At 44.9% G+C, this 13,807-nt stretch overlaps 1 protein-coding gene and 1 pseudogene across 1 annotated transcript; both read left to right on the top strand.

Moving 5' to 3' along the window:
* The first annotated feature begins 322 nt into the window (after nucleotides 1-322).
* Nucleotides 323-1,043, top strand: GTSF1L (gametocyte specific factor 1 like). Its single transcript, XM_070408801.1, has 3 exons — nucleotides 323-415; nucleotides 648-768; nucleotides 928-1,043. The coding sequence occupies exons 1-3, from the start codon at nucleotides 323-325 to the stop codon at nucleotides 1,041-1,043; spliced, it is 330 nt and encodes a 109-aa protein (XP_070264902.1).
* An 11,205-nt stretch (nucleotides 1,044-12,248) lies between these two features.
* LOC139006417 (large ribosomal subunit protein eL29 pseudogene) lies at nucleotides 12,249-12,742 on the top strand (annotated as a pseudogene).
* The last annotated feature ends 1,065 nt before the right edge of the window (nucleotides 12,743-13,807 follow it).

A 13,807-nucleotide genomic window follows, 5' to 3' on the forward strand; every position in this document is an offset into this window, starting at 1 on the left:
ATCTTAAGCCAGTACTATGAGTATTCCCAGGAAGCCTGCCTGTTTAATATTCTATTTAAAGTGCTCTACTTAAAACAACCTATAAGACTAAAAAAAATGTAAAAATGTTAGTTTTTGTTCTTCCAAGACACATAAGCAGTGAATTTCTCCTATTATCTAACTGGCTAGGTTATTGCGTTGAGTTATCCAAAAGTTTCGTAAGTAGGACTTGAGATACCCATATCTTTCATACCATTCTTCTTTTGAGAACAGCAAATAGGTCACCTGATCTCAAATGTCAATATTTTCTTTGCCAATCCATGGTCCCTGCTATTTAGGCATCATGGAACCAAAAGCCTTAGAAATATGTTCTTATGACCTAAACAATGGGCTACAAGCCAGCAGGTTACAATATCATCTGGCCTCATGTAGAAAGGTGCGTTTTCCTCATAAGAACTGTTAAGTCACTGGAGGGGGTAAAATAAACTCAAAATACAAAAGGTTAAATACTTAAAAAAAAAAAAAAAAAAAAAAAAGAACAGGCTTCTGGCCATCCATAGCATCTAGCAGTTCTCAGTTCTTAATGTCTTCAGCATTTCCAGAAAGGAATAGAGGGTGGAATACAGGAAAAACCTGATAGCCATTTAACAAGAACTTTTGCCTTTTAGAAAAATCCAAATGTAACTAGAAAGATGGCTAATGGCAAATATAATGCTTGTCATGTTGTCCTAATCAAAAGGCTCAAGGAACATGAAGCTAACTGTGTCAATAGAATTGCCAATGGTGAACGTAAGTTTTTTATTTGGGGGGCAAATAAGTGGTATCAAATTCTATTGCTCCCTGCCCTCCATATTTCATAGCTATGGAAGTCTTAGTTGAGTGAGAGGAATAAAACACAGAAGGAACATTCTACTCTGTTTCTACAACTTCCGTTCTGCTTTATTTCAGAGCCATTTAATCTTCCAAAAGTGATTTCCCTGCGTTTGGAACCAACTGAAAAACTTTCTAATGCTGACAATCAGATTCCTGACCCTGACATCTGGAACATAGGTGAGCAAGGGTGAAACAGTGAACACAGTCATAAATGAAGGCTTAGATCCTAAGGCCTTCATAGCTAATAAGTATTACAGCCCTGAATAATTGTCTTACCACTCCTCCCACAAAATCCTTTGCCAAAAACATCAAAATAGTAAGTCTGAGAATTTCATCTGTCTCTGGAGAGGCAACCCAGTAAAAAGGAGGCTAGCCTGGCCTGTTTTTCTCAATGGTTAGACCGTCAGCCTGTGGACCAAAGGGTTGTGGGTTTGATTCCCAGTCCAGGGCATGTACCTGGGTTGCAGGCTGAAGCCCCAACCCAGTCAGGGCACATACAAGAGGCAACCAATATCAATGTATCTCTCTCACATCAGTGTTTCTCTCTCTCTCCCTCTATCTCTCTTCTTTTCCCTCCTTCCCTCCCACTCTCTCTAAAAATAAATGGGAAAATATCCTTGGGTGAGGATTTTTTTAAAAAGGAGTCTCATTAAAATCTAAATTCACTTACAACAATTAAGAATTTCTTACCTTACCAATATCTTGTCAGTGTCCATAGAAAAAAATTACTGCTATAAACTAAAATTTGTAATCTGAAAGGTTGGGATTTATTCTATCTCAACTAACGTCTTTTCTCAAAGATTCAACATGTTATAATGGAGAACTCATTCACTTTTCAATCAGATCTGCTCTGTCCTAAATGGAAATTACTTCTCTTCCTCATCTATGAAAGAAATAATATCTACTTCACAAGGTAGATTAATATTAAATTAAGATGTGTGTTAGAGCAATGCAAGCTCCTTTAACAGATAAAGTCCAAACTGTGTTAATATCTTGGTTTAATACAACAGAAGTGTCCTTGTATACAATCCCTGTGCAAGTATTGGTAGTAATTCAAGAACACAGGCTCTTTTCATCTTGTAACTGTCACTTTCCACACTTGGCTTCACAAACTGCCACAAAAAGAGATTAGAGTCCTAGCAGGTTTGGCTCAATGGATAGAGTGTCAGCCTGTGGACTGAAGGGTCCCTGGTTCAACTCTGGCCAAGGGCACAGGCCCAGGTTGCAGGTTCAATCCCCTATACGGGGTATGCAGGAGGCAGCCAATCAATGATTCCTTCTCATCATTTATGTTTCTATCTCTCTCTCCCTCTACCTTCTTCTCTGAAATCAATAAAAATACATTACAAAAAAGAATTGTTTTAAAAAAAGAGATTGGAGAAGGTGCAGCTGCCTCTTAACCACCTCAGCCCAGAAGAGAATACTTCACATTCCATTGGCAACAACTTGTCACATGACCATACCTGAATGTAAATGAAGTGGAAATGTTGTCCTTGGCAGATCAGCCACTTTCCAGGCACAATGCAAATCTCTGTTGCCATCTAGCCTTCTATGCAACAATATAGAAATGCTTAGTACATGTGTTACTTCTTCCTCTGTTCTTCTAATAACATCATTCTCCTTCATCTGTTCTTAAGACATTTGCTCCTAAAATACTGGTTTGTGAAAAGTAAGATAAATCATCATATAGAAGGTACTTGAATAGAAAACAGAATATCTTTAAGTTGGACACTCAAAGTGAGATGACCACTAAGTCATAGTCATGGCAGATGCCTCACCTTCAATTACAAATTTTAAAAAAGAACTGTATTCATGGGCTCTGAGTACTTCCATTCCTTCTTCTAAGGCTCCACTTAGGACTTTAATCCATCAAGGACTTGATTACATAAGTGAATTCTATGTAAGATTTTTCAAGGTATAAAAACCAATGCTTAAAATGATGAAGGGGGGGAAATTAGTGTACTACACATGAACCAGGTGAGGATCCCCAACCAAACAAGCTTGAAGAGCACATCCAAGAGTCAGAGGAGCTATCAATGGAGGTACCTGCCACATACACAGGGAGGAGGGAAGGTGCAGAGGAACTATATAAAACAAACTAGCACAAAATCAGTAAGTCCTACTCTGACATTTAGTAATATCAACTCTTTTTTGTTTAGTTTTATTTTAATCCTCACCCAGGGATATTTTTTCCATTGATGTTTTTATTGAGAATGGAAAGGAGGGGGAGAGACAGAGAGAGAGAAACATCAATGTGAGAGTCACATTGATTGGTTGCCTCCCTCATGTACCCCGACCAGGGCTGGGTACCGAGCCTGCTCCAGACCACAGGGTAAGGGAGGGTGCAGGGGAGCGGGGAGGACACGGTGATCAGGGGGTGGGTACAGGGAGCAGGGGGTAGGTGTGGGGCAGTGTGGTGATTGTGAGGTGGAGGGTGGAGGTGGAAGAGAGCAGAGGGATAAATAGTGATGGTAAAAATAAAATAAAATTTTAAATCAAATGTATATTTTCTACCATTAGCAGTCTTATTCCTCCCTAGTATTTTCTTTTTTTTTTTTTTTTTTTTTTTAAATTAAATCTTTATTGTTCAGATTATTACATTTGTTCCTCTTTTTTCCCCCCATAACTCCCCTCCTTCCAGCTCCCACCCCACCCTCCACCCTCACTCCCCACCCACTGTGTTCGTCCATAGGTGCATGATTTTTGTCCAGTCACTTCCCGCATCTCCCACACCCCTTTTTCCCCCAAGAATAGTCAGTCTATTCCCTTTCTATGTCCCTGATTCTATTATAATCACCAGTTCATTCTGTACATCAGGTTATTTATTCACTTGATTCTTAGATTCATTTGTTGATAGATGCATGTTTGTTGTTCATAATTTGTATCTTTACCTTTTTCTTCTTCTTCCTCTTCTTAAAGGATACCTTTCAGCATTTCATATAATACTGGTTTGGCGGTGATGAACTCCTTTAGCTTTTCCTTATCTGTGAAGCTCTTTATCTGACCTTCAATTCTGAATGATAGCTTTGCTGGATAAAGTAATCTTGGTTGTAGGTTCTTGGTATTCAGCACTTTGAATATTTCTTGCCATTCCCTTCTGGCCTGCAAAGTTTCTGTTGAGAAATCAGCTGACAGTCGTATGGGTATTCCCTTGTAGGTAATTGAGCCTCTTTCTCTTGCTGCTTTTAAGATTTTCTCTTTGTCTTTTGCTCTTGGCATTTTAATGATGATGTGTCTTGGTGTGGTCCTCTTTGGATTCCTTTTGTTTGGGGTTCTCTTCGCTTCTTGGACCTGTAAGTCCATTTCTTTCACCAGGTGGGGGAAGTTTTCTGCCATTATTTCTTGAAATAGGTTTTCAATATCTTGCTGTCTCTCATCTTCTGGCACTCCAATGACTCTGATATTAGACCGCTTAAAGCTGTCCCAGAGGCTCCTTACACTATCTTCACACTTTCGGATTCTTTTTTCATTTTGCTTTTCCAATTGGGTGTTTTTTGTCGAATCTTTGGTTTGATTATTGTACTCCTCTGGTCTGCTATTGGGTATAATATTCTTTATTTCAGTCCGTGTATGCTTACTTTCTAATTTCTTTATCGTAGCATCGAGGGTCTCATTAGTTTTCGTGAGGTTCTGCACAAATTTATGGCAAGCCCTCAAAATTGCGATTCTTAGCTCCATATCCTCCATTTCTGTCATGTTTTTTTGTCTCCGCATCTTTTATGCTTTCTTGGTGCACCCCCTTGTGGTCTCTGTGCACAGTCTTGTTCTAGCCAAGCCTTAATTGTTGTAGTTAACACTAGAGGGATTTGACCCTCAGGCCGACTGGCTATAGGAATCAGCTGTGCGGAAAACGTCTGTCTTCTGGAGAGGCGCTAATCCAGCCTTTGCCTGAGGCGATCGGCAAATGGCTGTGCGCAGGGCTTTGGGCGGGGCGGGCTCAACAGGGCGGGCGGAGGGAGCAGTTATGGCCACGCTCAGTCCCGTTCCCAGAGGCTCTGCTTCTCAGAACCCCGGCAGCCGCTGCAAACCTCGGAGAGAAAGCTGCCCTCAGGTTCCAACTGATGCCGGGTAATCCCGCTTCTCCCGTTTGAGTCTGGGTCCCTAGAGACTCGCCCGGATCTGGAGCCCAGAGTCTGAGACTCACTCCCGACAGAAAACGACAACCGCGCCCTCAGCCACCAGCCCGCTTTCGCGCGCACCTCGGTACCTTTGTATTTTCCACACTGCGCCGCCTCTGAGCCTCGATTTGCTGTTCTCTTTCCTTCTAGTTGTAGAGTCTCTCTTCAGCCAGCCTTCCTGTGGTTCTGGGTGATGTCCGTTCAGTCTTTTAGTTGTATTTTTGAAATGGTTGTTTGCGGCAGCGGTCTCCGGTGTTTACCTACGCCGCCATCTTGGTCGACTCCTCCTCCCTAGTATTTTCTACATCCTTTTCAAATAATATTTTACTTCAATTAAAGCAGAAAATAGAAGGGAGAAAAACTAGACACTTTTAGTATCTAGCATTATATATATATGAAATACTTTGTACAAAAGAGGGCTACTGACTTTCTTAAATTTGCATAATATAAGCAATATTTAGTTTTATCTCTTGACTAAGGCATTACACATATTTTGAATTTTTTAAATTGTATTTTGGTATATTAATAGCAGACTATGTAGAAACAAAAGAGTGTAAAAAAACAAAAAGATAAAGATATTTTCATCATATTTTTGGCATATGGAATCTACCTCTAAAAGGTCATGCTATCTCAATTTGGGGACACATAAATATTCCTCCAAACCAGGGTACTCCTGAGCAAGAGAGGGAGAACACCAATTATCCTGGGACAACCAAACAAACCAGGTCAGCCACCCTAGTCTTAGGGGATAAAACATCACTTATTAGGCAGGTGTGTCATTCAAAATACAGGTGCCATATCTACTCAAATCTCACTTTAAGAACTTTTGAACCCCTTGGAGCAGGGGTCCTCAAACTATGGCCCGCAGGCCACATGCAAATACAAATATTGTATTTGTTCCCGTTTTGTTTTTTTACTTCAAAATAAGATATGTGCAGTGTGCATAGGAATTTGTTCATAGTTTATTTTTAAACTATAGTCCGGCCCTCCAACGGTCTGAGGGACAGTGAACTGGCCCCCTGTTTAAAAAGTTTGAGGAACCCTGCCTTGCAGGAAGGCACAATAGAAACTAAAACACCACTTTTCAGATTCCTAACATTTGATCAAAACTTCAAGAAAGCCTGGCCAGCATGGCTCAGTGGTTGAGCGCTGACCCATGAACCATGAGGTCACAGTTGAATTCCCAGTCAGGGCACATGCCCAGGTTGCAGGCTCTATCCCAATGTGGGGTGTGCAGGAGGCAGCCATCAGTGATTCTCTCTTATCATTGATGTTTCTATCTCTCTCTTCCTCTCCTTTCCTCTCTCTGAAATCAATTAAAATTTTTAAAAAATAAATAAGATTAATTTTTTAAAAGTTCAAGAAAGACCAAAATTATAGAAAAATACTTATTTTTTTAAAAAGTCAAGTTTAAAAATGTCTCATAGATTTCCCAAGTCCTAACTATTCCCCTTATGCTCCCATAACAGGTGGCTTGCATCTCCATTAACCCTCCTTTCATTCTGATTTTTTATTAAACTACTAGGGGCCCAGTGCACCTTGAAAGGAACTGTGGGTCTTGAGGCTGCAGTGGGCACAGGGGCGGGTCTCAGCCCATCTTCTGCACCCCCACCCAGCCCCTCCCGCCATGGCCCCTGGTCCCCTGTCTGCCAGCAGCCTCTCTCCCCCCCACCCCCCACCCCCGCCGCTGCTCCCACGCACAGACTGCGCCAACCCTGCTCACACCCACTGACAGCACAGAGCAATTGGGGCCGGCGCCATCAGCAGGTGTGAGTGGCAGCTGCTGCCCCAATCGCCCCTCAGGAGCAGGGGGAGGTGGAGAAGCCCTGAGGGGTGATCGGGACCAGCAGTTGCCACTAACACCCGCTGATGGCACTGAGTGATCGGGGCCAGCGCCCAGTGCCGGCAGCAAGTACAAGTGGGGGCTCTGGCACCAGCAGTGGGTGCAAGCAGGGCCAGCGCCAGCAGCAGGTGCGAGTGCTGGGCAGGACTGCAGTGTGCAGGAGCAAAGAATTTTCAGTAACCACCAGAGGCTCAACCCGATGACAGCAACCAGCACCCCACCTTGGTCTGGCACCCCTGCTCACCTCCACCATCCCGCCGCAGCCGACGCCCACCAGGTTCTACGCTGTGCCGCCTGCTGCCAATGCCCACCATATTCCCTGAAAGCCCCCTGGTGGTCAGTGCACATCATAGCGACCAGTTGTTGGGTTGTTCCGCCGTTCGGTCTATTTGCATATTAGCCTTTTATTATATAGACTAGAGGCCCGATGCATAAAAATTTGTGCACTTGGGGGGGGAGGGGGTCCCTCAGCCTGGCCTGTGCCCTCTCGCAGTCTGGGACCCCTCGAGAGATAATGACCTGCTGGCTTAGGCCTGCTCCCGGGTGGCAGAGGGCAGGTCCAATCCCTAGGTGCAGCCCCTGGTCGGGCTCAGAGCAGGGCCGATTGGGGAGTTGGGGAGCCGCCCCCTGTCATGCACAGAGCAGGGTAGATCGGGAGGTTGCAATGCCACCCCTAGTCACGCTCAGGGTAGGGCTGATTGGGGGGTTGGGGCACCGCCCCCTGTCACACTCAAGGCAGGGTCGATAGGGAGGTTGCAGCGCCACCCCCTGTCACACACAGAGCAGGACCGATCAGGGGGTTGGGGCGCTGCCCCCCATCACGCACAGAGCAGGGCCCATCAGGGGTGTTAGGGCTCCGTACCCTGTCACACACAGAGCAGGGTCGATCAGGGGGTTGAGGCTCCGTACCCTGTCACGCACAGAGCAGGGCCGATCAGGGGGTTGAGAAGCTCCCCCGTGTCATGCACAGAGCAGGGCCCATCAGGGGGTTGGGGAGCTCCCCCCTGTCACTCACAGAGTAGGGCCGATAGGGGAGTTGGGGCACCGCCCCCTGTCACACACAGAGCAGGGCAGATCAGGGGGTTGGGGCACCGCCACTGTCACACTCAAGGCAGGGCCGATGGGGAGGTTATGGCTCTACCCCATCACACACAGAGCAAGGCCCGTGGGAGGGGGGGGGCGTTGGGGTGCCGCACCCTGTCACACACAGAGCAGGGCTGATCAGGGGGTTGGGGCGCTGCACCCTGTCATGCTGATCCCGATGCCAGGAGGCCTCGCTGCTCTGCTGATTCCGGTGCTGGGAGGCATATTACCCTTTTACTATATAGGATAGAGGCCTGGTGCATGGGTGGGAGCCGCTGGTTTGCCCTGAAGGGTGTCCTGGATCATGGTGGGGGTCCCCACTGGGGTGCCTGGCCAGCCTGGATGAGAGGATGATGGCTGTTTGCAGCTGGTCACACCCCCTTCAGGGTGGGGGTCCCCACTGGGGTGCCTGGCCAGCCTGGATGAGAGGATGATGGCTGTTTGCAGCTGGTCACACCCCCTTCAGGATGGGGGTCCCCACTGGGGTGCCTGGCCAGTCTGGGTGAGGGGCGTTTTCAGGCTGGCGGGTGACTGAAGCTCCCAACCTGTCCTTTTTTTCTTTTTTTTTTTTATTCTGGGCCAGCTTTAGCTCTGAGGCTTGGCTCCAGCTCTGAGGCCTCGGCTGCTGAAAGCAGGTATCTGGTTTGTTTGGGTTCTATAATTGTAACACTGTTGCGGTCCTGCTCACTCCAGCTCTGAGATCCCGGCTGGCTGAAAGCAGGGATCTGCGTTTGTTCTATAATTGAAACAATGTTGCAGTCCTGCTGGCTGAAGCCCGGCTGGCTGAAAGCAGGTTTCTGGGGTTTTGTTTAGCTTCTATTTTTGTAACAATGTTTCTTAAACTGCAAGCTCAGAGGCCAGCAAGGCAGGCGGGGAACATTGGCTTCCTCTGTCACTGAAGCAAGCAAGCCTCCTGTTAGCTTCAAGCTGCCTGGCTGCCGGCCGCCATCTTGGTTGGCAGTTAATTTGCATATTGCCCTGATTAGCCAATGGGAAGGGTAGCGGAGGTACAGCTAATTACCATGTTTCTCTATTATTAGATAGGATACGATGCTTTAAAAGAGGAATGATCTTGTGTACTAGTCACATGCCCACAAAACAAATTTGCTGAGTGTGGAGAAACTATATGCTATAGACATGGTGGGGTAAAAAGAGACTCGGTGCTCTGTGCTGAATATTTATACTCAATAAATGAACTTTTCAAAAACCTTGTTCACCAGGTTCACTCATCTTTACAAAAAAAAGTCCTATCAAGGCAATTTAACCTGTACTTATATAACAGTAAAGATTTTCCAACTATAAAGTTTTTTCCCTAACATCAGGTTTTAGAGTTTCTACCCTTACGTTCATAGTGTGAACTGTAGGGGGAAATTGCTAAGGCCTATTATTCATGTCCTAGACACACAACAAAACATATCCCATCAGTTCCACATCTTTATTCTATTGTTGGTCCATACTTTATAGCCCTTTTGTGGTTTTCCAAGTAGCTGTGGTATAAAATGTGGGGGGGGGGCGGGGGGGGGGGGGAAGGGCCTGGCCAGCCTTCTTCAGTGGGTAGAGAGTCAGTCTGTGCACCAAAGGGTCTCAGGTTCAATTCTTGGTCAAGGGCACATACCTGGGTTGCAGGTTCAATTCTCCAAAACCCTCCCCCCCCACCACCCACTCCCCGACCCCTATCGGGGAGCGTTCAAGAGGCAACCAATTGATGTTTCTTTCCAGTATTAAAAAAAATGGGGTGAGGGGGACCTTCAAATATTTTAGTCTCTTCTTTCCACGTATTATTCTCTTACAAGTTATATGATGTCTTACAGTAGCTACAACTCCTGAAAAAATATACCTGTGCGCTCAAGTCAAATCAAGTATCTACAATGCTTGAGGTACTATGCTAAGAACTGTAGTGCCCATGATCCATCATGAGGGAACAATGTTGACAACTATAGTGTAAGGCAATGGTTCTCAAACTTTAGTGGGTATCAAAATCATTTGGAGGCCCGATCGGTGTGGCTCTGTGGTTGAGCATCAACCTATGAACTAGGAGGTCATGGTTCTACTCCCTGTCAGAGCACATGCCTGAGTTGTGGGTTTGATCTCCAGTAGGGGGTGTGCAGGAGGCAATGATTCTCTCTCATTATTGATATTTCTATCTCTCCCTCTCTCTTCCTCTCTGAAATCAATAAAAATATGTATATTTTTAATCATTTGGAGGGCTTGTTAAAACACAAATTGTAGCTAGAAGGGGTCAATAGGGAGGGGGGACATCTGTAATACTTTCAACAATATAAATTTTTTAAAAGACACACAAATTGTAGGGCATCTCTCGCCCCGAGTTTTGGATTCAGTAAGTCTGTAGTGAGGCCCAATAATTTGCTTTTTCTCAAGTTACCAAGTGATACAGATGCTGCTGGTTTGGGACTATACTTTGAGAACCACTAGTATGATATATCACTTAAGTGCTGGGAGGGAAGGAGGACAGGAGGAGGCCACAAGAAAATATAAGTCTAGTCCTTTACAGTTTTTAGTAGGTAAAAATTCTTTAGCATATTTCTGCCATTCTACCATCTTTTCAACAAACAACTTTCAGAAGTTTCCATTTCCTTACCCATCTGTTCTATTAAGCATTGCCAAAGTGATACTAATAAGGGTTTACAAACTTTGACTTATAATTTATATCTTAGATGCCAGCACCAGAAAGGGTGTGAGTGGCTATTTGTTGCTGAACTCTGGAGAAAGGAATTGCCTAGAAGTAAAAGTAAAACGTAGAGAACTGATTTCTCAAGTATCCTTGTAACTATTATAGGCAATGTGGCTTACACAGATATGTAATATTTACTTATTAGGACACAGAGTAAATTTAAACTACAGACAAAAAAAAATCACTACTGGTTTTTTCATTCATCCTGTATCATCTTGTAGTTCTAGAGCTGGATGTTGGCTATTCTTGGCAAACTCCCATTAACTGCTATTTTTTAAAAATAAATTTATTCCCATTCAGAATACACACTTTAACAGCTGATAGCTCAATTTTGAAAATAAAAATGTATTTTAATAAACACTGCCTTTGTAATTATTCAAAGTGTGTATATACATTTTTTGGGACATCCTATATCAGTGGGTCTCAACCTTCTGGCCCTTTAAATTATTTTCTTTGCTACTTCATAACTGTAATGTTGCTACTGTTATGAATCGTAATGTAAATATCTGGTATACAGAATGGTCTTAGGTGACCCCTGTGAAAGGTCGTTTGACCGCCAAAGGGGTCGCGACCCACAGGTTGAGAACTGCTGTCCTATGTCATGGAAATATTAAGGGAGAATGGCTCCCTGCTATTTTGCCTAAAAAGTTGTAACCAGTCCCAACTTTTCACCCTTCTCTAAAGCAATGCTTCCCCCATAGATCTCTCATTTTGAAATCTTTTGCAACTGCATTTATTGAGTAATTTTCCTATTTTTAATTATATACTTAACTACCAATGAGAAACCATAATTAAATGAGAGAACCAGAACTTAGTTGACATTCAAACCAGAAACAAAGAAATTTTAGTCTTTCGATGGGTTAAAGTTTAAGTTTTATTGGGTTTTTCTGAAAGACTGAAAGTGTCTAAAGAATCTCAAGGACTACTGAAATTCCTTCATTAATAAAAGCTACTCTTTGTAATAATTTAAGCAATAAAAAAATTTTTTTTTAAATAAAAAAATAAAAGCTAACTCCAAGACATGCAAATCAAAACGACAATGAGGTACCACCTCACACCTGTCAGAATGGCTATAATCAACAAATGACAAGTGCTGGAGAGGATGCCGAGAAAAAGGAACCCTCGTCCACTGCTGGTGAGAATGCAGACTGGTGCAGCCACTCTGGGAAATAGTATGGAGTTTCCTCAAAATATTAAAAATAGAATTTCCATTTGACCCAGTGATCCCACTTCTAGGAATATATCCCAAGAAAACAGAAACACCAATCAGAAAGGATATATGCACCCGTATGTTATAGCAGCACAAATAGCTAAGATTTGGAAACAGCCTAAGTGTCCATCAGCAGATTGAGTGGATTAAAAAACTGTGGTACATCTACACAATGGAATACTAACCTGCTATAGAAAAGAAGGAACTCTTACAATTTGCAACAGCATGGATGGACCTGGAAAGCATTATGCTAAGCAAAATAAGCCAGTCAGAGAAAGATAAATATCACATGATCTCACTCATTTGTGGAATGAACAACCAACTGATGAACACAAACAAAACCAGAGAGTAGTACCTACCGGCCTCGACGACCGTATTTCCCATGCTGCACCGCAGCCTCCTCTTTCTCTTCCGGTCCCTGGCACTTCCGGAGCCGCGGACTTCGGTGCAGAGATGGCCAAGTCCAAGAACCATACCACGCACAACCAGTCACGAAAATGGCACAGGAACGGCATCAAGAAACCCCCATCATAAAGATATGAACCTCTTAAGGGGGTAGACCCCAAGTTCCTAGGGAACATGCGCTTTGCCAAGAAGCACAACAAGAAGGGCCTGAAGAAGATGCAGGCCAACAACGCCAAGGCCATGAGCGCACGTGCTGAGGCCATCAAGGCCCTGGTCAAGCCCAAGGAGCCCAGGCCCAACATCCCAAAGGGCTGCAGCCACAAACTCAGTCGTCTTGCCTACATCGCTCACCCCAAGCTTGGGAAAGTGCTCGTGCCCACATTGCCAAGGGGCTCAGGCTCTGCCGGCCAAAGGCCAAGGCCAAGGCGGAAACCAAGCCCCAGGCTGCGGGTGCAGCTGCAGCTGCAGCTCAGGCTCCCAAAGGGGTTCAGGCTCCCGCTCCCAAAGGTGCCCAGGCCCCCACGAAGGCTCCACTGTAGAGGCCTCTGTCTGCCGACGTGAGGACAGAAGGACTGGTGGGGCCCCTGGGCGCTGCGTGGCGCTGGTGTCCTCCTGTGCTGTTTGTACAAATAAACCTGCAGCAGGAAAAAAAAAAAAAAAACAGAACCAGAGACATAGAAGCATCGAACAGACTGTCCAACCTGTGAGGGAAGGCGGAGGGTGAAGGGGTAAGAGATCAACCAAAGGACTTGTATGCATGCATATGAGCATAACCAAAGGACACAGACAGTAGGGGGGTGAGGACATGTGCTGGGGAGTGGGAGTGGCCAGAGATAGGCCAATGGGGGGAAAAGGAAATTCATATAATACTTTAAACAATAAAATTTTTAAATTAAAAAAATAAAAATAAAAGCTGAGAAAACTGATTTTGTAACATATTTTTTCCAATCACTAGAGATCTGTACATTAACTCGTTAGTCCAGAGTGTTTGTTTTTAATAATTATTAATTTCAAAATATAACACTCTATAATCATATATAATTAAGAGGTAATATGCAAACTGACCATCACACTCTTGCACAAGATGGCCACCCCCATGTGATCACAAGATGGCCGGCAGGGGAGGGCAGTTGGGGGTGACCAGGCCATCAGGGGAGGGCAGTTGGGGGCAACCAGGCCTGCAGGGGAGGGCAGTTGGGGATGATCAGGCCTGCAGGGGAGGGCAGTTGGGGGTGATTGGGCCGGCAGGGGAGCAGTTAGGCATCAATCAGGCTGGCAGGGGAGTGGTTAGGAGGTGATCAGGCTGGCAGACAGAAGCAGTTAGGGGCAATCAGGCAGGCAGGCAGGTGAGCAGTTGGGAGCGACCAGTCCTGGACTGTGAGAGGGATGTCCAACTGCCAGGATTGGGCCTAAACTGGCAGTCGGACATCCCCCAAGGGGTCCCAGATTGGAGAGAGTGCAGGCTGAGCTGAGGGACAACCCTCCCAGTGCATGAATTTCATGCACCAGGCCTCTACTATATAATAAAATATTAGATATCACCAGACAGAACCAGCACAGATGAGATTCAATTTAGGGTAGTAATCCCAGCTAGCTCCTAGAAT

The sequence above is a fragment of the Myotis yumanensis genome, unplaced genomic scaffold (genome assembly GCF_028538775.1).
Source record: "Myotis yumanensis isolate MYYU_CA2020_CCGP unplaced genomic scaffold, mMyoYum1.0.hap1 SCAF_3, whole genome shotgun sequence".
NCBI classification, from domain to species: Eukaryota; Metazoa; Chordata; class Mammalia; order Chiroptera; family Vespertilionidae; genus Myotis; species Myotis yumanensis.

Excerpts from the sequence above, each read along its gene's own strand:
- GTSF1L (XM_070408801.1), top strand. The coding sequence starts at position 323 with ATGGAACCAAAAGCCTTAGAAATATGTTCTTATGACCTAAACAATGGG. Across the intron at positions 416-647 it reads ATCTGGCCTCATGTAGAAAG|AAAAATCCAAATGTAACTAG; the intron begins GTGCGTTTTCCT and ends TTTGCCTTTTAG. Across the intron at positions 769-927 it reads TAGAATTGCCAATGGTGAAC|AGCCATTTAATCTTCCAAAA; the intron begins GTAAGTTTTTTA and ends GCTTTATTTCAG.